At 57.5% G+C, this 23,108-nt stretch overlaps 1 protein-coding gene across 3 annotated transcripts in view; it reads left to right on the top strand.

Moving 5' to 3' along the window:
• PIEZO1 (piezo type mechanosensitive ion channel component 1 (Er blood group)) overlaps window positions 1-23,108 on the top strand; it is a 75,472-nt gene that overhangs the window by 30,267 nt on the left and 22,097 nt on the right. For all 3 annotated transcript variants that reach the window (XM_066242973.1, XM_066242975.1, XM_066242974.1), the window contains exons 2-8: window positions 9,743-9,838; window positions 17,209-17,331; window positions 18,229-18,271; window positions 18,390-18,534; window positions 22,277-22,430; window positions 22,581-22,794; window positions 22,900-23,071. In XM_066242973.1, the coding sequence (XP_066099070.1) occupies window positions 9,743-9,838; window positions 17,209-17,331; window positions 18,229-18,271; window positions 18,390-18,534; window positions 22,277-22,430; window positions 22,581-22,794; window positions 22,900-23,071 (947 nt within the window). The remainder of the gene's footprint in view (window positions 1-9,742; window positions 9,839-17,208; window positions 17,332-18,228; window positions 18,272-18,389; window positions 18,535-22,276; window positions 22,431-22,580; window positions 22,795-22,899; window positions 23,072-23,108) is intronic.

The following is a 23,108-nucleotide window of genomic DNA, read 5'->3' on the forward strand; positions in this document are numbered from 1 at the left end:
GGACAGCGCTGGCAGTGGGGAGGGTCCTGGGAGAGGAGGGCGGGTCTGATGTGAGGGGAACTTTTCACAGGCAGCGAAGGGGGGCTCCCAGCAGCGCTGGGGAGGGGGTCTGAGCAGCCTTGAGGAGTACAAAGTGCCCTTCCTTGTTCACTTGTGCATAGGGAGCCTGCCTGCCTGCCACGGGGGAATGGGAGGCGACTCCACTTGTGGACACTTTTGGTTTGGGAGGCCTGTGCGCAGCGAGGCCAGGCTGCCTGCGCCCCCAACGAGCAGTTCTCCTCAGCACACATCACCCCCGCCCGGGCTCCCTTAGGTGAGACTGCAGTGGTTGAGAACTGGGGCTCAGGTGTGCAAGGCCTCCCTGCTGCATCTCGGAGCCAGCTCCTCACAGCCTCAGCCTGCTCATCTGTGAAATGGGCACAGTGGTATCTATCAGCCCAGACTTGTGTGGGAGGAGTCTCACAGGTGATGGCTGCAGAGTTATTGCTGGTGGGCTGTCAGGACCCCCAAGACTTAGTTCAGTTCCTCTCCTCTCTTTTTGGGCTGTGGCAGGCACTGCGCCTGACCTCTGGACCTCTTGGCACCTGTCCACGGAAGTGTTGGCCTCGTGATGTCTCCTGGGCCCCTGGGCAGGTGGATGTCCCCTCCAGTCACCCATGCTGTCCCTTTGTCCCTTACACTGTCATCTGTCTGCAGCTGCCCCGTCCCTAACTCCTCAAGCAGGTGGTTCCCCAGGAGCTTGGGGCTGAGTGTGTGTGGCTGGGAGGTGGCATGCCACCAGTGCTCTGCAAACCTGCGGGGATTGAGCGGGAAGACTTTGGTTGGCACCTGTTGCTGCCTCACTGCTCTTGTGGGGTCTCTCTGTGGCCCCCAAGGCCCCGTGTACTCACCATGGCTTCACGGAGCTGGTGCAGGGAGGGAGCCCCGCGGTCCTCGCCCTGCCCTGCATGAGTCAAGTGAGCTGTAAAACCAAGTGGCCCAAACACCAGTCTAATTAATCTGGACTCTGCTAGTTAACCCCCAGCCGCAGCGCTTAGGCTTGGTGGCTAGGCTCCAAGTAGGTGACACCATGTCCCCTGGCTGCCGCGTCCCCGCCCCCTTCCTTGTTGGTTTCTTTGGCCTCGTCCTCTGTTACCTTCAGGCAGACAGAGACCCCTTTTCTGCCATGAACCTCCATCTTCTCTCCTATGAAATGAAAAGGGCTTCCTGTGAAGGTCTCTGAGTTTTTAGAGCTTTGTTAACTGGGAAGTGCTGTAGAAACTGTCCCTCTCCATGCCCCAAGAGGGGTGTGTGTGGGATGCTACCCTCCTTTCTCTCAATTCTTCTTGTCCTGTGGAGCTGCGCTGACAAGGAGGCAGGAATGCCACGCAGGGTCCCACCCCAGTGACTGCCCAGCCTGCTGCAAGAGTGAAACCCCCAAGAATGCCAGTGTGTGGCCAGTGCTGGAGTTGCCAAGGCCCCTCACAAATGTGGGCTTGGGTGGGGAAACTGGGTCACAGGGTGGTGAGCAGGAGGCGAGCGATTTGAGAGGTGATGGCTGAAGTGCCAGGTGTTTTGGGGAGACTGGCAGGCTTTGCTCGGGCTGTGGGCATGGTGGGTGAGAGCCTGGGCTAGCCAGGCGCCCCTAACTCCCCTTCCCACCTCCCACAGTGTGTGTGCTCTTCAGGGTCCCTGTGTGCCTGGAGCTGAGACGTGAGGTCTTACTGCCCATGCTGATCCCAATCACAGTTTTGTCCCTAAGGGTAAGGGACAGCTGACTGCCCCTGGGACCTAGGCCAACCTTGCCAGCTTTCCTTTTCCAGAAGGTGGGATTAATCTAAGCCCTGGGTAATCTTTTGGTCTGGGTCTGGATTGTGTTTCCACCCTGACTTGGAGGCATGGCAGGTGCGATCACCTGAATGCTGTGAGAGCCACTGCGGGAGTATAAGGCCCAGCTGCCTGGGAAGCTCCAGGGGAGGGCAGGGGACCGCCAGCTGCTACCCAGTGCCCCCTCTGCCACATCTGTCTACCCTCATCCTCCTCTTCTTGCCTTGCCTGCCTAGTACCAGAAGCTAGCAAGGAAGTGTTTATGAGTTTCTCCTCCAAGCCAAATAAGGCAGAGGGAGCAGGCAGGAGAGGCAGTGGCAGGGGTGGGGGGCACTGGGACCAAGACCCCCGCCTCCCAGCCCTGGGCCCTGCTTGGCCTGCGAGGAACCTTGCCTGGCTGATGGCAGAAGGCAGGCCTGCAAGGTGGCTCCTTGTTCAGGAGACCCCAGGCCCAGGCCTGCTGCTGTCACAGCCCTCTGGAGACTCAGGTGACATGTCCTTCCCAACTTCTGGCCCCTCTGTGAAAAGAGAGCCTGTGCTGTGCGACCCAGCCCCCTTTTGTGGTATATTTCCTCCAGTCTTCTCCTCCCCCCCACCCCCATCCATCCACTGGGTAACGACTCCCAGTAACTCATGAGAATGTTCTCCTTGTAAAAATGGAAACATCGCAGGCTAAGAAAGGCTAAGGATACTTCTGCACAGATGGACCCTGACGTCAGCTTGGTGTTGATTTTTCGGGCCTTTGTATATACATCTACATGCGCAAATACTGTTTGTGGTTTTTTTTTTGGGGGGGGGGGTTGTGACAGAGACAGAGAGAGGGACAGATAGGGACAAACAGGAAGGGAGAGAAGAGAAACATCAGTTCTTTTTTGCAGCACTTTAGTTGTTCATTGATTGCTTTCTCATATGTGCCTTGACTGGGGGGCTATAGCAGACTGAGTGACCCCTTGCTCAAGCCAGCGACCTTGGGCTCAAGCTGGTGAGCTGTGCTCAAACCAGATGAGCCCGCGCTCAAGCTGGCGACCTCGGGGTTTTGAACCTGGGTCCTCTGCGTCCCAGTCCGATGCTCTATCCACTGCGCCACCGCCTGGTCAGGCTTGGCTTGTGTTTTTATTTTAGTGTTACATAAGCCCATAGTGAGCACTGATGGGCTTATGGAGTCCAGCAGTGCCTCAGACGTGGGTCCACACTAGTTGTCCCCTACTATGTGACAGGCACTCTTTCAGCTGCAGTTCCTGAGGGGTGACAGTTAAGATTCCTCTCACCTAACAGCTAGGGAACGGAGGCACAGAGAGGCCCCCATCTCCTGCAGAGGTGGGCAGGGCCACCAGATCACAGACTCGAGCCCTGTTTCACAGAGTGGGGGCACTGAGGCCAGAGGAAAGCTGTGATGTTTCCTGGTTCCTGGCACAGGCTCTATGCCACTGAACCACTTCCTTACAGACTTTTCTTCTGACTGCTCAGCCCTTGGCCCTCAGCCCTTCTCTCTTTGACCCAGAAGGCCAATCCAGGCCCTTGGGGCCTCACACTGCCCCGCCCCACCCCCAGCAGGAGCACAGTGGGAAGAGGAGAAATGGCTGTGTCATGGGCAGAAGCCCTCGGATTCTTCCCTCTGCCCCCTTTGACTTCCTTTCCTCCATGTGCCAAGGCCCTGGCTGCCTCGGGAGGGTGTGGTTGTCCCACTAGCCAAGTGGGAAGGCAGGCAGCTGAGCCCGCGTCCTGTTTCCTGTCTTGCGCCTGCTGGCTAGGTCCCCTGCTCACCAGCTGCCCCTTTAGACCTGGTAGCCCTGGACCAGCCCTCCCTACCTGTCTGTGGGCCAGTTTGGCTGCCCCGTAAACCTGGCCTGGGGATGACCTTTACCCTGGTGCCTTCTGTACTTGGGCTACCTAGACCCATGCCATCTCCAGGGGGGGTGTTAGCCCCAGTCCCTGCCATTCCTTCAGTTTCCTCCCCTGCAAAGTAGAGGTAACTATAGTGTTCTTCCCAGGTGTGTGGGTACAGTGATAGTGACGGCTGTGGTGTTTCTGCCCCCTGTCCAGGCCTCACCGTCTCTCCCCGGGACATTGGCAGCTCCAGCCATCTGTCCCACGGCCACTGTCCCACCCTCTGGGCTGCAGGGCAGTGTGGCATCATGCTCAGGCTGCTCGGTCTGTTTCCTAGAGCCTCCCTGCAAATAGTGCTAAAAGTGCATGTCTCAGTGTCCCCATGAGATACTGTGAGCAGCCGCATGTGAAGTGCCCACCCATTACCTCCCTGTCCCTCTGCTATGTGGTTCTTCCCACTCTGAAGAGGGGGAAACCTCCGTAAGACTGGGTGGGGAAGATCCAGAGATTCCAGGGCCATAGGCCAGACTTGGGAGGGCTGTCCTAGGAGCTGCATGTGACCTGGGGGTCTCCGATGTCTGACGTCCTCTGGGCAGGGTCATTTCTGCATGGAATGTCCTGGCTGAGTGGTCCTGGATATTTGTGACTTTTTCTAGTCTTCCCCACCTTCCCGTTCTGACCTGGCCCCCGCTGAGACCTGGGGGCTATCTGTCCCCTCAGTTTCCTCATCAACAGGACAAGGATCTGCCCTGCTGGAGGAGGGTGTGAGAGGGGTTAAGCCCGTGGGGTTAAGGGAGCTCTTTCCTGCCCAGCATGGCTTTCTCTCTCCTCCCACCTCTATCCTATTGTTTCTGGCTCAGGAAAAGGCATATTTCCCCCATGAGGTCACCATCCTGGCCACTGGCAGCTCCTGAAGGGGAGGTGGGACCTGTCTGGGCAGGGCAGGGCAGGCCTCTTTCCCCTTCTCTGATGTCTCTGATCCCCACCTCCTTCCCAGCCAAGTTCTTTCTCTGTTGGAGCCTGGGGTGACAGAACCTTCCTCCAGCCTTTCCTGAGTCTTAGCCTTACTTCAAGGCTGAAAGCAATGCCACTTCCTCCATGCAGCCTGTTGTGATGTTCATTGAAACCATGTTCTTGGCCCTTTGACCAGCAACCTCAATGGACATTCACGAAGTGTTCTGAAAGCTCTGGTTGTGGAGCCAGGATTCTGGCCCTAAGGCCTGGCTGCACCATCTACCACAGAAGCCCTCCTCCCTTTGAGAACCTCTGTTTCCTCGTCTGAACAATAGGGGAGTTCTCGAGTTGGCCAACGTTCTGTTATTGAGGCCAGTTTGCCTCTGCTTCCGTGCTGGCCTCAGGTCACTCTTGCTCCACTAGCTGGCCGCTCACTCTGTCCCCAGTTCCCAATGACAGGGGGAGGGTGACAGGATGGGAACATAAGCCAGCCCTTACTCTTAGCACCCCCCACCACCACCACCCAGGCCGCTCTGCTTGGGCCGGGAGCTGGCGGCCCAGCTCTCCCAGCTCACGTTCGGTAGGCACATCTGGGCTGTCCGGGTGCCACTCGCCTGACCAGTGCCAGCTTTCTGGCAGAGCTGATGGCAGAAAATGGAGTCAAGGAGGCCAGCCAGGGCCGACCCATCTCACAGTCCATCTCTGGGCAAACTGGCAGGCTCTGGTAGAGCAGCAGGACTTGGGCAGGCTGGCTCCAAGACATCCCGGGGCCCCTAGGAGGTCTGGAGCCCCAGTTTCCTGAGCTGTGTGGGTGGAGACACTTACCTCTGAGCACACACTGCCTTTCTCTGTCTAACTGTCCGATGTGTCCCTGGACCTTTGACAGTGTCTTCCGAAGGGCGGGTCAGCTGTGTGGTGAATGAATGAACGACTGTGGAGGTGCTGTGACCCGCTCCAGGGCAGACCCAATGCTGGGCCCATGTGGAATCCCTGCCAGGGTGGGGGCAGCGGCCCGGGCGCCCCACTGATGGGGCTGACATGTGGTCTGTTCCAAAGTGCTTCCCACATACTTGCCTCTGACCCGGCTCCCTCTGACTCCTCGTCTCCCATTTCCCGCTTTTGGCAGACAGAACTGCTCAGGATTCTTCTCCTCGTCCTCAGCCTGGGAGTGGGGCGAGGAGGGGGAGGCCTGGTCGTGGCTTCACTGGCGGCAGCACACTGGTCTGGGGCCAGCCTCTGCCCCTCAGGCTCTGGTTTCTGAAATCCTCCACTGATTTCAGGGGTTGTTTGTTTATTTTGGTAAAATACACATAACGGAAAATTTATCCTCTCACCATTTGAAGTCAACAGCTCAGTGGCATTAAGTACGTCCTCAGTACTGTGCCAGCATCACCACCGTCCATCCACAGCACTTTGTCATCATCCTAAATTGAAACTCTGCATCCATTAACCCTTTCTGAGTCGTGAGTTCTTTTCATGCTCGCTGACCCCTGGGAGCAAGTTATTTTTCAAAAAATGAAATTAGTTCCAGTTATAGTTTTATTAACTTAAAACCATGTTTGTTTGATAAACAATTTGTGGAAACAAGAGGAACATACATCTATCTGCCTTTTTTTAATGTTGCCTTACACTTTTTTTTTTTTTTTTGCAGAGTCAGAGAGAAGGATAGACAGGGACAGATAGGAACAGAGAGAGATGAGAAGCATCAATCATCAGTTTTTCATTGCGACACCTTAGTTCATTGATTGCTTTCTCATATGTGCCTTGACTGTGGGCCCTCAGCAGACCGAGTAACCCCTTGCGCAAGCCAGCAACCTTGGGTCCAAGCTGGTGAGCTTTGCTCAAACCAGATGAGCCTGCGCTCAAGCCATTGACCTTGGAGTCTCGAACCTGGGTCCTCCACATCCCAGTCCAACGTTCTATCCACTGTGCCACCGCCTGGTCAGGCGCCTTACACATTTTTAAAATAAAAATGTTTGTACCATCGTGCTCTGGTTGGTCAGGAGGCACAAGGATATACATGAATGTTTGTACTACTCAAAGGATTAAACACTACTCTGCATTCTCCCTGTCCCAGCCCCAGGGCCCCTTATAGAGCCCGGCCGGGGAGACTGTAGACCTGTGGAGGTGAAGACCGGGCCTTCCTCCTCAGAAGCTGTGCCTCTGCCTCCTGGAGCTTCCCTGGTGCCTATTTCACTTTAGATGCCCTGTCATGGGCTTTTGAATGCCATCCTTGGTGCATGTATACTTGCTTAGTGTCTGGCGTCCCTGGCAGAGCAGAACATGAGTGCCTGAGGGCAGGGACCTGCAGAATAAGTCCTCAGGAGATAGTTACTCTGATGGATAGGTGGGCGGGTTTGTGAAAGATTGGATGGGCGGATGAGTGCATGGACGGGTGGGTGGGTGGAGAGAAGATCGGCGGAGGTGGGTGGGTGGGTAAATACGTGGCTGAATAGATGGGTGACCAGATGGACATCACTTGGCTGGAGAAGTTCTCCCCAGGCTGGTACAGAAGTGGAGGGTACCACCCCTCTGGGGACAGGGCTGGGACTGGACTGTGGGAGGGAAAGAAGCATAGCCCAGGGGCCTTAAAGTACAGCTCCGGAAAACACAAAGGAACTTTAGAAGCCTTTTCCATAAGTGCATTTCCCTCCTGCCTCTGGGGCCAGATCAGATTGATTTTTTTTTAAATGAAAATGTATAATTATTGAAAAACTTTAGATTTAGAGTTGAGCTGATCGCTATAGCTAGTGATTGTAATGGAAGGAGGAGACATCTTAGCTTTAGGGACAGCTCCCCAGAGCATGGGAGCATGCTGCAGTATCCAGAAAGGCAGGCGGGTGACCTGGAGCTTAGGACCACAGTGCCGACCACGTGGTTTTCTGGGTTCCTGTGTTGCTGAGGTGATAGAAGGGCTCAGGCAGGGGTTGGGGGAAGGAACCGAAGCCATACATCCCAGCCCTGGGCTGGGCACGCCTCTGTGGTTCAGTTTAACCCTCCTGATGACCCTTTGGGCAGGTGGTTTAACCCCATTCACAGATGTGGAAACATGTCTGGAGAGCCAGCTGAGCACAGGGCTGCATGGTTCAGGGTGATAGCTGGCTTTCCGGTGCGGGCAGCAGCCCTGTCTCCAGACTCAGCACTCTATTGAGGATGTGCTGGCTCCTCTTGCCACCACCACCTCTCACCTGTGAGATGCCTGAGCTCCTGCTTTGGACAAGAGAGTTGGTCCAGGGGGCTCTGGTGAAGGACAAGATTGAGGGAGGGGTGTGAGCTAGCTGTGCTCCTTCTAGAAGATTGGGGTCTCGAATCCTGGCAAGGATGGGGGGCAAGCAGAGGTGTGAACAGACCCCTCCTCAGCTCAGCACTGCCGGTGACCACTTCTCAGGTCAGCACCGCCGGTCCTGGGTGTGGGGTGGAGTGCTGGCTGGGGCTGCTGGGCCTTCAGTGTCCGAGTTCTTTGAGAAGTCATTCCTCCTTTGTCCCGGCCTCGGGGGTGAGACCACTGCGGGAGTCCTGCTACAGCCTATACCAACTGCAGGGGCCCCAGGAGCCAAGCCTTTCTAGCACAGGCAAGAAAGCCATCACCACCAGCTAGTGACTGGCAGCAAATGGTGCCGCCTCTGCAGCAGCACTGCCCTCAGTGTGGTTTACATACCCTTGTCTCTGGAAGATCCAGGAAGGTCACTGTGATCAACTAGAGGCCACAGAGCAGGCAGCCTGCCCTGGGGACCTCACCAGTGGTGCCATGTGCTGCTAGCCCCCTCGGGCAGTGTGTAGTGCCTCTTGGACACCCCAGGAAATGCTGAGTGGGCCCCCAATTCCTATGATGAGACTGCTTCGCACATGCAGCATCTCCCCATCATCTCCTGGTAACCCTCAATTCCCAGGGACCAGGAGAGGTCCCTCAGCCACCCTGCTGCACTTTGTTAAGATAGTATCCAACAGGCGGCCCTGGCCGGTTGGCTCAGTGGTAGAGCGTCGGCCTGGCATGCAGAAGTCCCGGGTTCGATTCCCGGCCAGGGCACACAGGAGAAGCGCCCATCTGCTTCTCCACCCCTACCCCTTTCCTTCCTCTCTGTCTCTCTCTTCCCCTCCTGCAGCCGAGGCTCCATTGGAGCAAAGATGGCCCGGGCGCTGGGGATGGCTCCTTGGCCTCTGCCCCAGGCGCTAGAGTGGCTCTGGTCGCGGCACAGCGACACCCCGGAGGAGCAGAGCATCGCCCCTGGTGGGCATGCCGGGTGGATCCCGGTCGGGCGCGTGCGGGAGTCTGTCTGACTGTCTCTCCCCATTTCTAGCTTCAGAAAAATACAAAAAAAAAGAAAGATAGTATCCAACAGGGTGAGTGAGACTCAGGAAAGTGCCCAGAGGGTGGAAAGACATGTTGTCAAACGAATAAGAGAAAAGGCAGGGACAAACTAGTGACACGGAGACAGGTACAGTAGCCAGACCAAATGCTCCATGCTGGGCCGTCCACTCGTGTGACGTGAGATGAGCAAGTGGCAGAGGCGGGGCTGCAGCAGCGGCAGCTTGCTGCCTCTGGGGAGGGCAGGCGCCAGGCCCCACGGCCGTGCATGAGTGAGGGCTCAGAGAGCTGGACCCCGAAAGTCAATCTTGCTAAATGTTAGTTAAAAATACAAAATTTTGCAAAGGAGAATGAGCAACTTAGGAAGCTTAGTCACTAAATGTCCACAGGAGGATGGATATGGCTTTGTGGTATGTACCTGAGACACACAGATGTGATGAGAGCCACATCGTTCTGTAGGGAACAATCCCCAAACTGTGATATTGGTGAGCAGACTATTAGAAGGACAGAGTGTATGCATGAGTGATGGAAAGTGTCACGTGTTATCTGATGGGACATGCACTAAGTAACAGGTGGCGTGTTGCACGTTGCCTGGACACTGACAGCATGTGAGTACCAAGTGACAGGTGACATGTCGTGTTGACCAGGGTGGCTTGTACATTGCAGGGAGGTGACAACCTCGCAGGGATGATCAGCAAGGCACAGGAGGGACAGTGTTCAGGGGCACTGTACTGGGAGGTGATGTTTTGGAGATGGGTTCAGGAGGCTTTGTCTGAGGGACGATGTGAGGGGCCCGGGGCTGGCCGTCTCTCTGCGTGCAACTGAGCTAACCACGCATCTCCCCCACAGCCTGCCTGGTCCGCTCCAACGCGCTCTCGCTGGTCTACCTGCTGTTCCTGCTGCTGCTGCCCTGGTTCCCGGGCCCCTCCCGGCACAGCGTCCCAGGTAAGGGCTGGGGGAAGGAGGTTCGCCACTCTCTGTCCATGGGCACCCGGCCAGGTACCCACAGGAAGGGAGGTGTTGGGCACCCCTCAGGAACCCTGGGTAGCAAATGACTGACTTTGTGGTTTAACAGCTGTGAGCAAAGGCTGAGTGGTCCCGAGTATCATTTTCATCATCGACCCCTGCTTATTTCAGAATCTCTTTCTGACCACGTGTTACAGGGGCATGCTGAAGGCACTGGCGGGTGTCCCTGACCCTGAGGTACCACTCCGTCGCAGGGAGGCTCAGGCCCAGGGCTGTGGGCTGGCCAGTCTGCCACTGGCTCCATCTCCCGTTGCTGACCCTGTCCCCCGCACCGTCCATGCATCCCCTCTGTCCAGCGAGGCTCCAGTTAACCCTTAAGTGCAGCCCCCACATGGGCTCTCCCTGCCCACAGTCATGCAGCTGGGCTCTATCCGTGCTCACCCAGCACTCTGAGGGCCTTCATTTGCCTCTCACCACCTGGCTGTCGGTAGCCCCACACACCTGAGGTAGCCCTAGGACCTGAGCCCATGGAGGGGGAGTGCTGTCTCAGTTTTCTGTGTCTGCCACTTCGTCAGCTGTGGGAAGGCGCCTTGGGGGCTGTGCCCACTGGAGGGCTTGGATAAGGGGGCCCATGACACAGACCCCCCCTGAGAGGGGCTGGGAGGCAGACAGGCCCCGTCTCAGGATCCTGTATCAGATGGGATGGAGTGAGTGCGGGCACCCCACTCCCTGCCCAGCAGAATACAGGTCGGTCCCTTGTGAGTAGGATGCTGAGCCAGGTTCCATGGGGACAGATGGCTGGAGGAGCATCACCCCCTTGGTTCGAGGGCTCCTGCCACACACTCTCCGGGTACTTCAGTGTTCATTCTGTCCCATGTTTTCAGTCAGGGCAAGTGCTCTAGGACCTATCCCTGAAGGTTGCCCTGTGTCCCTGGGTGGGAAGGACCCTTAGGTTTCAGAGGGTGAAGAGAGGCAGTCAGACTTAATAGAGGGTCCTGGGGAAGCAGGTTGTCTGCAAGATGAGCCCCAATGCCTGTCAGAGGAGTGAAAAGTTACCCACTAGATGCCTGAGGGTTTGGCTGAGGCCACAAAGGGAACCAAGTGCTGCCCTTGGGAGGTGCTGGCTGCAGCAGATGGCTGCGTGGGAGCCTCGGGGCCTCCGAGCCCGTGGTCGCTGAAACAAGCACCCTGCTGAGGGCTGGATGGACACACACCTGTTCTCCCACTCTCTGGAGCTGGTCCGGAGCTCGGAGAGCCAGCACTGTCTCGGGGCTAAAATCAGGTGTCACAAGTGTGATTGCTCCTGGAGGTTCCAGGAGAGAACCCGTCTCCTTGTCTTTTCCAGCTTCTTGGCCCTCGGTTTCTCTCTCTCCCTCCATCACCCAGTCTGACAATGGCCATTCAAATGTCACCTGTCACCCTGACTCTGATTCCCCTGCCCCTCTTCCCCCATTAGGACCCTGTGATAACATTGGGTCCACCCAGGGACCCAGGATCAACATGTTTTAAGACCAGTGGATTGGCAATGTGCTTCTCATTCACTGTGTAAGGAAATTTATTCACGGGGTCCAGGCATTGGGGTGTAGATATCCTGTGGGAAAGCATTCTGCCTCCCAGAGCAGGACTGGTCACCCCCTTCCTGGCCTGTCACACTTACTTCTTTTTCTTCTTCTTCTTTTTTTATTATAAATAAATTTTTATTTTAATGGGGTGACATCAATAAATCAGGGTACATATATTCAAAGAAAACATGTCCAGGTTATCTTGTCATTCAATTCTTTTGCATACCCATCACCCAAAGAGAGATTGTCCTCTGTCACCTTCTATCTAGTTTTCTTTGTACCCCCTCCCCCTCCCCCTCTCCCTCCTTCCCTCCCCCCACCCCCCCTAACCACCACACTCTTGTCCATGTCTCTTAGTCTCATTTTTATGTTCCACCAATGTATGGAATCCTGCAGTTCTTGTTTTTTTCTGATTTACTTATTTCACTCCGTATAATGTTATCAAGATCCCATCATTTTGTTGTAAGTGATCCGATGTCATCATTTCTTATGGCTGACACACTGACTTCTAATGCCCCATCAGGTTGCCACTTTGCTTGGGGCATTTGCAGAGGGCACTGGTCTTAGAACACAGGGTTAGTTCAGGTACAGAAAGGGGAGGGGCCCCACACAGACTCAGTGCTGGGAGCTGCTAGGGACGAAGCCAGACCCTCCCAGGCTGACTCAGCTGTCCGCCCAAGACTCCCAACTCAGGCCAGCTGGCCCCCCTTCCCTCTCCTCCGCGGGCAGGGCCTGCTGGGCAGAGTCTGCCACCCATGCCATCCTCTTCTCTCTGGAGCCAGTTCTGTTTGTTCCCAGGATCCTTGGCTAAAAGCAGCTTGTCCCGTAAATATTTCAGGAAATACTTCATGTCCCTTACATGATTGGAAACACTTTCCTCTGATCAGCAGTGGAGGGAGCGCAGGCTCCTGCCAAGGCCAAGGCGAGAGGCATTGGAGAGCGAGGGCTAGCACGCAGGGGGAGAGGCACTGGGAAGACTTCCCTTCTGGCCCCTGTCCGTCCATCTGCCGGCCTCAGAGGCCCTGCAGGGACAGGGAGCCTGGGTTCTCCTGGGCAGGAAAGAGGACAGTGGGAGACCTGCCTGTGCCCCAGAGCCTGGCCGTACGTTGATGAGTTGTGCGGCCCTGCAGGGACAGGGAGCCTGGGTTCTCCTGGGCAGGAAAGAGGACAGTGGGAGACCTGCCTGTGCCTCAGAGCCTGGCCGTACGCTGATGAGTTGTGCGGCCCTGGGCCTTGGCGCTGGCACCTGGATGAGGGTCTGATGCTCTCCAGGGCCCCTGTGGGTGCTGACTCCTGGCTCCATCCCCACATGGGTGTCAGCCTGATCCAAGGGCAGCCGGGGTGAATCCCCCTGAGCAGGGATGTGAGGGCTCCAGAGGTGTCCGCCTCAGTGTTTCCTTAGGGAAGTTCCAACTCCTGCGTTGGTCACTAGGGGCCAGCAAGCAGGGCCTGGGTTGTTGGGCATGGTCTATGAAGGTCCAGGCAGAACGGAGGTGCCATAGAAGCTTCAGGTGAGAAGCAGGGTTGGTTCCTGGCGACCAGATTAACATTAGGGACTCAAGAAAGTCCTTTCCTGACTTAGAACAAAACCTACTTCATGCTGCCCTGTCCTGTGGGCACCTGAGCTTTGCCCCAACTCAGGTGCTATGTGAAGGGCTGAGGGTCTGGCAGGCAGGGCTCTGTTGGGTCCAGATCTCAGAACAGGACACCTGAAGATCCCTAGTGTCTGTTGGGTGATGGGCTGAGGGCCCCCAGTGTGTGATTCCCATCAGCCACGCCCAGATAGCACTGTTGTCTTGATGCCTTTGAGCAGAAGATGCTCCCTGCCAAGTTCTCAGCAGAGCAGATGATGGACCGCTCCCTCCACAGGGCTTCATGGTTCAGGCTTTGGTTTGCCCCCTGTCCTCACCTCTCCTGGACCCTCCTCAGTGAGAAGTGACCTTGAACATCCCTTCCCTTGGCTTCTCAGAGCACTTCCTGTGCCACCTGGGGGATCCTGTGCGTCCGCCACCCGCCCTGCGTGGCCCTTGCCTGGATTGTGTGTGTATATGGTTTGGGGACCCTCACCGCAGCCCAGGAGCTCAGCCCTTAGGTTGGCAGCACATCTGCAGGGGGCTTGGGCAGTGTAAGCAGGCCTTTGTGGACAGCAGTTCAGGAGGAAGCCAAGGATGGTGAGCTGGGGGGTCCGTGAACTGCAGCTGGGGGGAGGGTGGGCAGTGGGAGTCAGGGCCCTGCGGAAGTGGGGACACTCTGGAGCCTTTGCAGACTAAGCAGCCCCCATCAGGCTGAGATGGGGGGGCTCAGACCCAGGGACACTCTAGGTCAGACGGATGCTCTTTTGCAAATCCCCTCTCAGGGAGGAGCCCCTGTTCCTGTGCTTTTGGGACCCGCTGTCTCCCAGCCCCTCTTCCTGTTTCTCTGGAGTTTCCTGCCTTAGTGGGAAGCCCCTAAGTGGGAGCCCAGCACTTTCAGGATGGGCAGTTTCTGTGCCCACCCTCCTTGCCATGGACGGAGGTGTGGGGTACCTGCCTTGCAAGGGCCGAGCCTTGTCCTTCCATGATGCTCCCTGCCTGTGCAGGCCTTGCTTGGCAAGTGAGTGACACTAAGGTCCCCAGGGGAGAGGACAAGCAGCACCTTCCAGCAGCTGTAACAGATGGACCAATGCCATCTTTCTCACTATCCCCTCCCCATCTCTCTCCTCCTCTGCCTGCTAATAATGGCAGCCGGTTCTCCTGTACTCAGTGTCAAACCTTGAACTTCAGATTCTACTGGACCTGTTTCCAGCACCTCTAATGGGCTTGGCCACACCCCTTTTCCCTCCTGAGCAGATGCAGGAATTCCTCACCTGCCTGACGCCCTGCTCACCCAGAGCCAGAGCTGCCCTCTGGGCTGGCCCATCCCTGCTGCCTGCCATCACGTGTGAATTCCCAGGCCCAGGAGACTGGCCACTCCCAGCTCGGTTAGGCTTGGGCAGGCGGGAGAGGGGGAGAGTATCCGATAAGCAGTGTGTTGAGTGCCAGGCAGGGCCTCCCTTGGATGGGCCAGGCCAGCACCACCCCTTTCCTGGAGGTGAGACCAGCATTAGAGGTGGAAGAGCTGAGCAAATGAGGGGAGCAGGGGCTCAGCAGTGCCCAGAGGTGGAGAAGTTTGAAATGCCACTAGACACCCAAGGAGGCATCACGCGCTTAGGGCTGGGTGGGCTGTTAGAGATGGATGTTTGAGGGTGCTGGCAAGCACATGGGGGTCCATGGCCAACTTCCAGGAAGGAGGCCAGGTTGGAGCACCAGCCTCAGCCTCCACCTGTCCCCACAGATTAGCAGGGCCTCGCTCCAGGCACCCGTTTCCCACCTCGGTGGTGCCATTCAGACCCTCCCTGCCTCTTCCAGCTGGGCAGGAGGAGCTAAAGCTGCAGCGCCAGGGCTCTGGCCCTTTGGCCGGGTGCTGACACTACACGGGGTCCAGGACACTGTGGCCAATGGAGAAATGAACTGGGAAGCGGAGGGAAAGGCAGTGGGAAGTGCTGACATCCGATATGCTAGTCAGAAGGATGTGGGGGGGTGCTGGCTAGGAAGGCTGTCGGGAGGGAGCCAGGGACGAGGTCCTGTGACTCCGCGGTGAGGGGCCTTCGGCTTGGGGCTTCCCTCCTTGACCTGCGGGTCTGTGAGGAAACCATCAGTCTTGATAGTGTTGTCAAGGTCAGCCTCAGGTCTTGGTGGCTTGAGAGCAGGGTGAGTCCATGGAGTGGGAGAGGGGTGGCCTTGGGCAGGCAACCCCTTATGACGTCACTCATTGGGACTTTCCAGGTCTGCAAGCGAGGGGCCAGGCAGGCAAGGCGGTCAGAGGGGAGGCTGAGAGGCGGTGGGGGGAAGCTCTGCCTTCTCCCCCTGTGGTTCCTGTGTGTTCCTGGCAGGGAGGTGGAGCAGGCTAGCCCCCCCCCCCAGCGTTCTTTCCCCCAGGAACCCTGTGCAGTGTCCCTTTGGCAGCCCAGTTCTGTCCTCCTGTGGGGAGGCCTGCCACCTCTCCCTCGTCTTTGCCTGGGGCTCTGAGCAGAGGGGCCCAGCCAGGGCCCAGGGCCAGACTCTTCCATTCATTTTCCATTTCTCCTTCCTTCCAGCGGGCTGTTTCTTCCACCAGCTCCACCCTGCTCTCTCTCTTGCTTGTCACTGCCCACTACAGGTCTGAGGCTGTAATCGAAGGGTCAGAATGTCAGGGCTAGAAATGAGGGAGGGAGGCAAAGAAGCTGTCTAGATCCTGCTTGGCACCTCTCTGGGCTGCCCGAAGGAGCCCCGTGCCTTCTCTGAGCCCAGCTTCCCTGGTAAAATCAGGCGAGACAGTGGGTGAGTGCTGAAGGATTTAGCCTTCACCCTGGGCACTCACATGTTACTCCAGAAGTGTCACCTGCTAAGCCAGCCCTGAGGTAAGGGAGATGAGGCAGTTCTGAGTCTATTCAACAAGTAGCGATTGTGCTGAAAGACAGTGAACAAAGCAGACTGGGCCCTCGGTTTGCCAGCCTCTGGGCAGGAGAAGAACTGGACTGGTGGTGACCGCCTGTCCCCATGCTCCGAAAAAAAGTCCAAAGAGGGGCCGGCTGCTCTGCAAGTTGTCATTAGCAAATGAGCCTGCCAGTAGGGGTGAGGACCTGGGGGCTCCTGCCCACAGGTCAGGGGCTGGAGGAGAAAGCTGCCCACAGCTGGCATCCTGGACCTAAGATTCAGAGCTCAGAGTGTGACAAGAACCGAGTGGCGGTCTCCGGTCTTGGCCTCTGCACAGAGTGGGAGCTCCTCACTCACTCATAAGGCAGAGGTGACTCCAGGACGTCCTGAGTTCTCTCCACACCAGCTAGGACTGCCCAGCCCTCTCTCTGCAGCCAAGGCCTCTCTGCCTAGGGGGCTGAGCCCTGCTTCCCAGGGAACAGGGGTCAGCCCTGGTCACCAATGCCACGTCCCGCAGAGTGTGAGGAGCAGAGAGGGTGCTTGTCTGGGGTTGCTGCTACCTGTGTTCATGGGCTCCTGGGCCCAGCTTCTTCCCCAGCAAGGTGGGGCCCCGGGATGATGAAATAGGCCTGTGTGGCTCTCAGCCCTACCCGGCATGGAGGAGGCGCTGGCGCGGCCGCCATCATTCCTTTCTGCAGTGACTCATTCTGCACACCCTGGAAGTGTTTATCTCCATGATATCCTTCCACAGAGGCGAGGCTCTCCCCACTTTTCTTTCTTTTTAAAATTTTTATTGATTTTGGAGAGAGAAGATGGGAGAGGGAGAGACTGAAACATCAGTCTGTTTCTGTATATGCCCTACCCGGGGATCAAACCTGCAGCCTCTGCATATCGAGGCAGCGCTCTAACCAACCAAGCTGTGTGGCCAGCATGCTTTCAGTTCACCCTGGGCGGCGGGGCAGCGCTCGGCACCCAAGGCCGAGCAGAGTGACACAGATGTTGGCTGGATGCGTGAACAAACCTGAGGGTGTCTTCTCAAGTGTGGGGGTCTTTCCTGTCTGTACTGGCTGCTGCCCCCAACTGTCTCACATCCCCAGACAGCAGGCAGGCTGGTGTGCTGTACTCTGCTGATTCCCTGCTTTGTAACTGTGGGCAGATCACCTCCTGTCTGTCTATAAATTGGGATCCGTGCTAGTGTCCACCCTCGGGGCTCTCTGAGCGGTCAGTGGAATGGTACAGAGCACTGCACGAGACCAGCTGTGACAAGCCCCAGGACCCTGTGTACAGGCGCGGCGTGTTCCACAGCTGCTTGATAGGGCCTAGCTCAGGACTAATCCTCTTCCTCTGCCCACAGGTCACACTGGCCGCATCCTCCGAGCCCTGTTGGTCTTCAGCCTCCTCTTCCTGGCAGCCCACCTCACCTTCCAAATATGCCTGCATACCGTGCCTGGCCTGGACCAGCTTCTGGGGTCGAACTGTGAGTTACTGAGGGGTGCAGAAGGGGTGGCTAGGGGCAGCAAGCCTGGGGGAGAGCTGGTGGCTCCCTGGAGGGTGGGGAGGATCCTTGGGTCTTCTAGGGAAGGTTGGCTGCCCCATTCCACCCAGGCTTTGCCTGACAAGGGTCACCTGAGTGCCTGTCTATGATTTATGTCAAGCTTAGATGGCCTAACTAAAGTGTCCCAGAAATGGCTGACCATGGGGGCTGGGCTGAGCACTAGTATGGTGCTAATCCCAGAACCTGGAGTCCAACTCTTGGGGCAGCCCAGTCTTCTCAGGCTCCTCTCCCCGTCAGCATCCTCTTCCCATGCCTGCCAGGGCTTAGACACTCGGCCGCACTGCCCTGTGCCCTTCCGCCATAGCCACTCTCTGGCTGGCACCCAGCCCTCCAACCCTATTGGCATCAACACCTCCCAGTCCTCCCATCTGACATCACACTCAGCCTTGTGGGTGAGCAGGGTGCCACACCCGACTTCCCGTTTCAATCCGAGATGGATGTGCCCCTCCCGCCGTTTAGAAACTGTAGAGAAGTCAGGAGCACCACGGGTGCAGTGGGCCTGGCAGCTGAGACCAGGCCTCCCCGCTGCAGCCCCCGAGGAGCACTTGGCTTCTGCTGACAAGTGTGACAGCCTGGTACAGCCTCCCAGCCATGTAGGCCCTGCCAGGCACCACTGAAGGACCTTCGACCCACCTGGCTTTCCTGGCTTGGCCTCAGTTTCCCTCCAGTAAATACAGGGCTTTTGAGCATCCCTGAGACCAGCCACAGGTGCCTTTGAGACCAGGCATTCTAACTCTGGGGCTCTAAGGGCCTCCTGGTGACAGGAGGGGGTTCAGAGCTCACTCACCTGACCCGGTGCCCCTGTGCCTTTCTCCACAGGCAGCCACTGGGAGAACCTCTCCCTACTTATAGGGGTCACGAGGTAAGAGCCCCCCCTTCGCCTCCATCCAGGATTTTCCAGGCCCAAGGAGAGGGTCCATGCCCTCCCTGCTGGCACCTGCCCTCCTGGGCTGACCATTGGGCTCTCCTGCCTTTCACAGGCTGGACCTGAAGGACATCCCCAATGCTGTGCGGCTGGTGGCCCCCGACCTGGGCATCCTGGTGGTCTCTGCTGTGTGCCTTGGCCTCTGTGGGCGCCTCACACAGGGAGGCCAGCAGAGCCAGCGTTCCCCGGAGCCAGAGCCGGTGAGCGGGGGCAGGCGGGGTGCACATGTGTGGAGAGGAGCCTTCTAGAGCTGGGACCGGGCCAGTTGAAGACTACTTTTTTTTTTTTCTTTTAAACAAACATGGACTTTTAGTTGTAAGAGTCAGTGTGTGCTATTTATGAAAAATTAGGATACCAGAGGGGTGAGAAGATGCTTGTCCCATGGGAGGGGAGGCACTAACAGTGGGTACCACTTCTGCGGACACCTTTGGGGAACCCAGTGTCTGCACCCTGACAGCCCATCCTGGAGGAGAGTCTTTGTGGCCACAGGGCAGTAGGGAGTCAGCAGTGTTGGAGGGTGGTCTGTGCCGACCATCAGGGGGACCTAGGGACTGACAGACAGAGGGGCTGACTGACACAGGGATGGAGATTTGAGAACCCACGCCCACAGCAGCGTCAGTGGGCTTGTGCAGGCAAGGTGGGAGCTGTGTAGGTAGAGGCCAGGAAGGCCCTAAATCAGACACTCTGTCTTTGGAGGGTCCTGCCTTGGGTGAGGGGGTCTTCCTTTGGGTGGGGTGTGAGTGTGGGGTCCTCGATGTTCTCCTCAGTTGAAGGCTCAGTGCCCTTCTGTCCTACACAAGGGCTGCGTGTCTGGGCTCTCCATGCGATAGGGCCTGGTTTTCAGGGCTGGGCAGGATCTGTGACCATGCAGGGGTCCCGGCACAAGAACCTCTTGAGGGACACAGGCTTCTCCCATCCCCTAGCCTAGCATCCCTTTGTCCTGTAGCTAGGGCTTACGGGGCATGAGGGCCTCGACCTACAGAAGAGCCCAGAGAGGGGAGGGTGCTTCCCACAGGTCAGGGCAACCCAGCCTACAGCTGACCTATTGCCCCACCTGTTGCTGCCCTATCTCACAGGGTAAGGCTGGCACCAATGTTTTAGAGGGGGAAACAGGGACCTGGAGATTGAGTGGCTTTTCTGGGCCTTTGCGGGGGGTTGAGCTAGGGCTGGGACTGCCCTCCTGCCTGCCCTTGGGGCCCTTTCCCAACTGGGTCGGCCCCCTCCTTCCCCACGGGGGCACGTGGGCACCAGCAGGCGCATGGGCCAGGGCTGCCTCTGGTTTCCTCATTAGTGGAACCAGGGCTTCCTGGAACAGCTTTGCCGGGAAGGGGCTGGATTATTCCAGAAATCTGTGGGTGGTCAGGAGGGGTCAGCCCCTCACTCCATGCTGCTCACTGGGGCTGGACTCTGGTCTGCTGGGCAACTGAGACAGGTCACCTTCACCCAACTGTCCTCAGTGCTATAGAGCCTGTGTGTCCTGCCGACCCAGGGGTGATGCGTGTACACAGACCTCCAAACAAGGCAGAGGGGCCATGTTTCACAGGTGCCCAGTTCTAAAGCCCAGAACTAGGTGCAGCTTATGTACATTCATGGTGCACAAAATCGTGTACATGTACATATTCTGACTGTCACACTTCATGTACGTGCATGCTCTGAGGGGCGAGACGGACTGTGGTAAGAGGTGAGGGGAGGAGTGGACACTTCTGCCCAGCTCCTGGATGGCCTATGGGAGCTGAGTTGGGGCTGGAGCCAGGCCTGGCCAGCCTGGACACCACGGACGGCCCCCAAGCACCTGTCTTTCCACCCAGCAGCTGCCTCTGTTTTTCCGCTCCCAGACATCCTCATTTTTCACAGGCCTTCTCAGAAGCTTTCCCAGGGCCAGGGCCAGGGCCAGGGCCAGGGCCAGGCTGTGGGTGGAGGTGAGCTCAGCCCTGGCTGTCCCACCTTCTAGCAGCTATCTTTGCCTTCTGGGCTGGCTAGGACCACCAGCTCCATGCATTCTGGGGCCTAAAGCAGTGGTCCCCAACCCCCGGGCCACGGACCGGTAGCGGTTCGTGGGCCATTTGGTACCGGTCCACAGAGAAAGAATAAATAACTTACATTATTTCCATTTTATTTATATTTAAGTCTGAATGATGTTTTATTTTTAAAAAATGACCAGATTCTCTCTGTTACATCCGTCTAAGACTCACTCTTTTTGTACTTTTCTGAAGCTGGAAATGGGGAGAGACAGACAGACTCCCGCATGCGCCCGACCGGGATCCACCCGGCACGCTCACCAGGGGGCGACGCTCTGCCCCTCCGGGGCGTCGCTCTGTTGCAACCAGAGCCACTCTAGCGCCTGGGGCAGAGGCCGAGGAGCCATCCCCAGTGCCCGGGCCATCTTTGCTCCAATGGAGCCTTGGCTGCGGGAGGGGAAGAGAGAGACAGAGAGGAAGGAGAGGGGGAGGGATGGAGAAGCAGATGGGCGCTTCTCCTGTGTGCCCTGGCCGGGAATCGAACCCTGGACTTCTGCACGCCAGGCCGACGCTCTACCACTGAGCCAACTGGCCAGGGCTAGACTCACTCTTGACGCTTGTCTCAGTCACGTGATACATTTATCTGTCCCACCCTAAAGGCCGGTCCGTGAAAATATTTTCTGACATTAAACCAGTCCATGGCCCAAAAAAGGTTGGGACCACTGGTCTAGAGGGAACCCTGGTTATAAGTTCTAACCTCAGTGTCCTGGGTCCTGCTCTGATACCCAGGGTCCTAAATGTCCCATAGTCTTGTTCTCCTGGCCTGCTCCATCTCCTCCTTCCAGGAACAACTCAATCGTACCTCCCTGGGGCCTCCCTTCCCCTTCCCCCCAGGCTCTGTGGGGACAGAACCTATGAGGTTCATCTCTTTTGTCTGGTCCCCATCTACATTTGATGGATGGAAAACTGAGAGGGTAGGTGACTTGCCCAAGGCTGCCCAGATGGGAGACTGGCACTGGGATGTGACTGGGTGGCATGGATCCAGAGCCTGTGCTCTCAGCCCAGATGCCAGTGCTGCTGCAGTGGCTGGGAAAGGCACAGGCAGGGAGCCCATTTTACAGATGGGGACCTGGGGCAAGGCCTGGGCATCTGACTCAGAGTCCACTCTTTCTGCCTCGCCCTGGCTTTTGCTGATGTCCAGGAAACAGCTCCGTTCCAGGAAACCTTGAGGTAGGGCCAAAGGAACAGGCGTTGCTGGATCTCTGTCCCTTCTACGAGCTGGGGAGGCCTGGAAGGGCCTCTTGTTTCCTCCTGGGCAGTTGACCACCTCCATCTGTCCAGAGGGTTGGCCTCCAGAAGAGCTGGCCAGAGCACCAGGAGACCCCAGCACCTGGCCATGCGCCTGGAGGCCCATCCCTCCCTCTCCGGAGGCCCCAGGGGCAGCAGAGAGGGAGCAGGGTGCATACAGTCGTGTAACTTGGGGTCCTCTCCGAGCCTCCACTTCTTCACTTATAAGGAAAGTGCTGCTTCAGCCCGTGGAACCAGGTAGAGCGGTGCAAAGGTGCTCTGTAAACTGTAGAGTGATGTGCACAGTGTGTGTGCACTGCTTCCCTTTTTCCTAAAAATCCCCACTGGGGCTTCTCAGGAGCTGAACAGGGCTCCGGGGAACTTTGAGGATTCATGCAGAAATCTGTGGGGACTGCCTGTCCTTGAGGTCTCTTGGTCTAAGTGAGGAGATAAAGAAGAAGCCCTTAAGGGATTCTAGAATAGTCCACGGTCAGCATGCATGAGTCAGTCATCATATGTGCAAGGGTTTGGCAGGAGTGTGTTCTGGAGCTGGGCGGGCTGCCTCCAGGAAAGCCTGCAGAGGGCAGCACAAATCTACACTCAGGCTGGCAGCCTCTCACAGGGGCAGCCTCCCCTTCCTCCCTGGTGGCTTGAGTACTGTGCCCCTGACCTCTATCCCTCTCTGTGACCTTGGCAGGGTGATGATGACAGGGAAGTGGATACTGGCTCTCCGACCGGAGCCCCTGCCCATAAGCGAAGGTCAAGATTGGCTGCCCGGTTTCGGATCACCGCCCACTGGCTGCTAGTGGCCGCTGGGCGGACCCTGGCCATAGTGCTGCTCGCGCTGGCAGGTACTCACTGGGCAGGGCGCAGGGATCCCAGCCCCGAACGTCACACCAGCAGGGGTTTTGGCACGTGCCAAGCTCCCTGCTGACCACTAAGACAGAGGTCACACAGCCCCAGCCAGGAATGACCCTGCCTGCCTCCGTCTGGTTCTGCAGGCATCGCCCACCCCTCCGCCTTCTCCAGTGTCTACTTCCTGTTCTTCCTGGGCATTTGCACCTGGTGGGCCTGCCACTTTCCCATCAGCCCCCTGGGCTTCAGCACACTCTGCGTCATGGTGGGCTGCTTTGGCGCTGGCCATCTCATCTGCCTCTACTGCTACCAGATGCCCTTCGCCCAGGACATGCTCCCACCTGCAGGCATTTGGGCCAGGTGAGGGCTCCCCTGAATAGGGCTTGCTCTGTCCCCTAATCCTGGCCCTGCCCACCTGGCCTCTCCTCCCCGGCCAGAAGTCAGTGTTATGCCTTCTCTGGGCAGGGTTTTCGGTCTTAAGGACTTTGTGGCCCATGCAAACTGCTCCAGTTCCAACGTGCTTGTCCTCAACACCAACCACACCTGGCCCGTGTATGTGAGCCCCGGCATCCTGCTGCTCCTGTACTACACTGTGACCTCACTCCTGAAGCTCCGCACACACCACCCGCCAGACCAGGTGGGTGCCCAGAGCCAGCACCCCTCCTCTGCCTTCA

Source organism: Saccopteryx bilineata, chromosome 9 (assembly GCF_036850765.1).
Source record: "Saccopteryx bilineata isolate mSacBil1 chromosome 9, mSacBil1_pri_phased_curated, whole genome shotgun sequence".
NCBI classification, from domain to species: Eukaryota; Metazoa; Chordata; class Mammalia; order Chiroptera; family Emballonuridae; genus Saccopteryx; species Saccopteryx bilineata.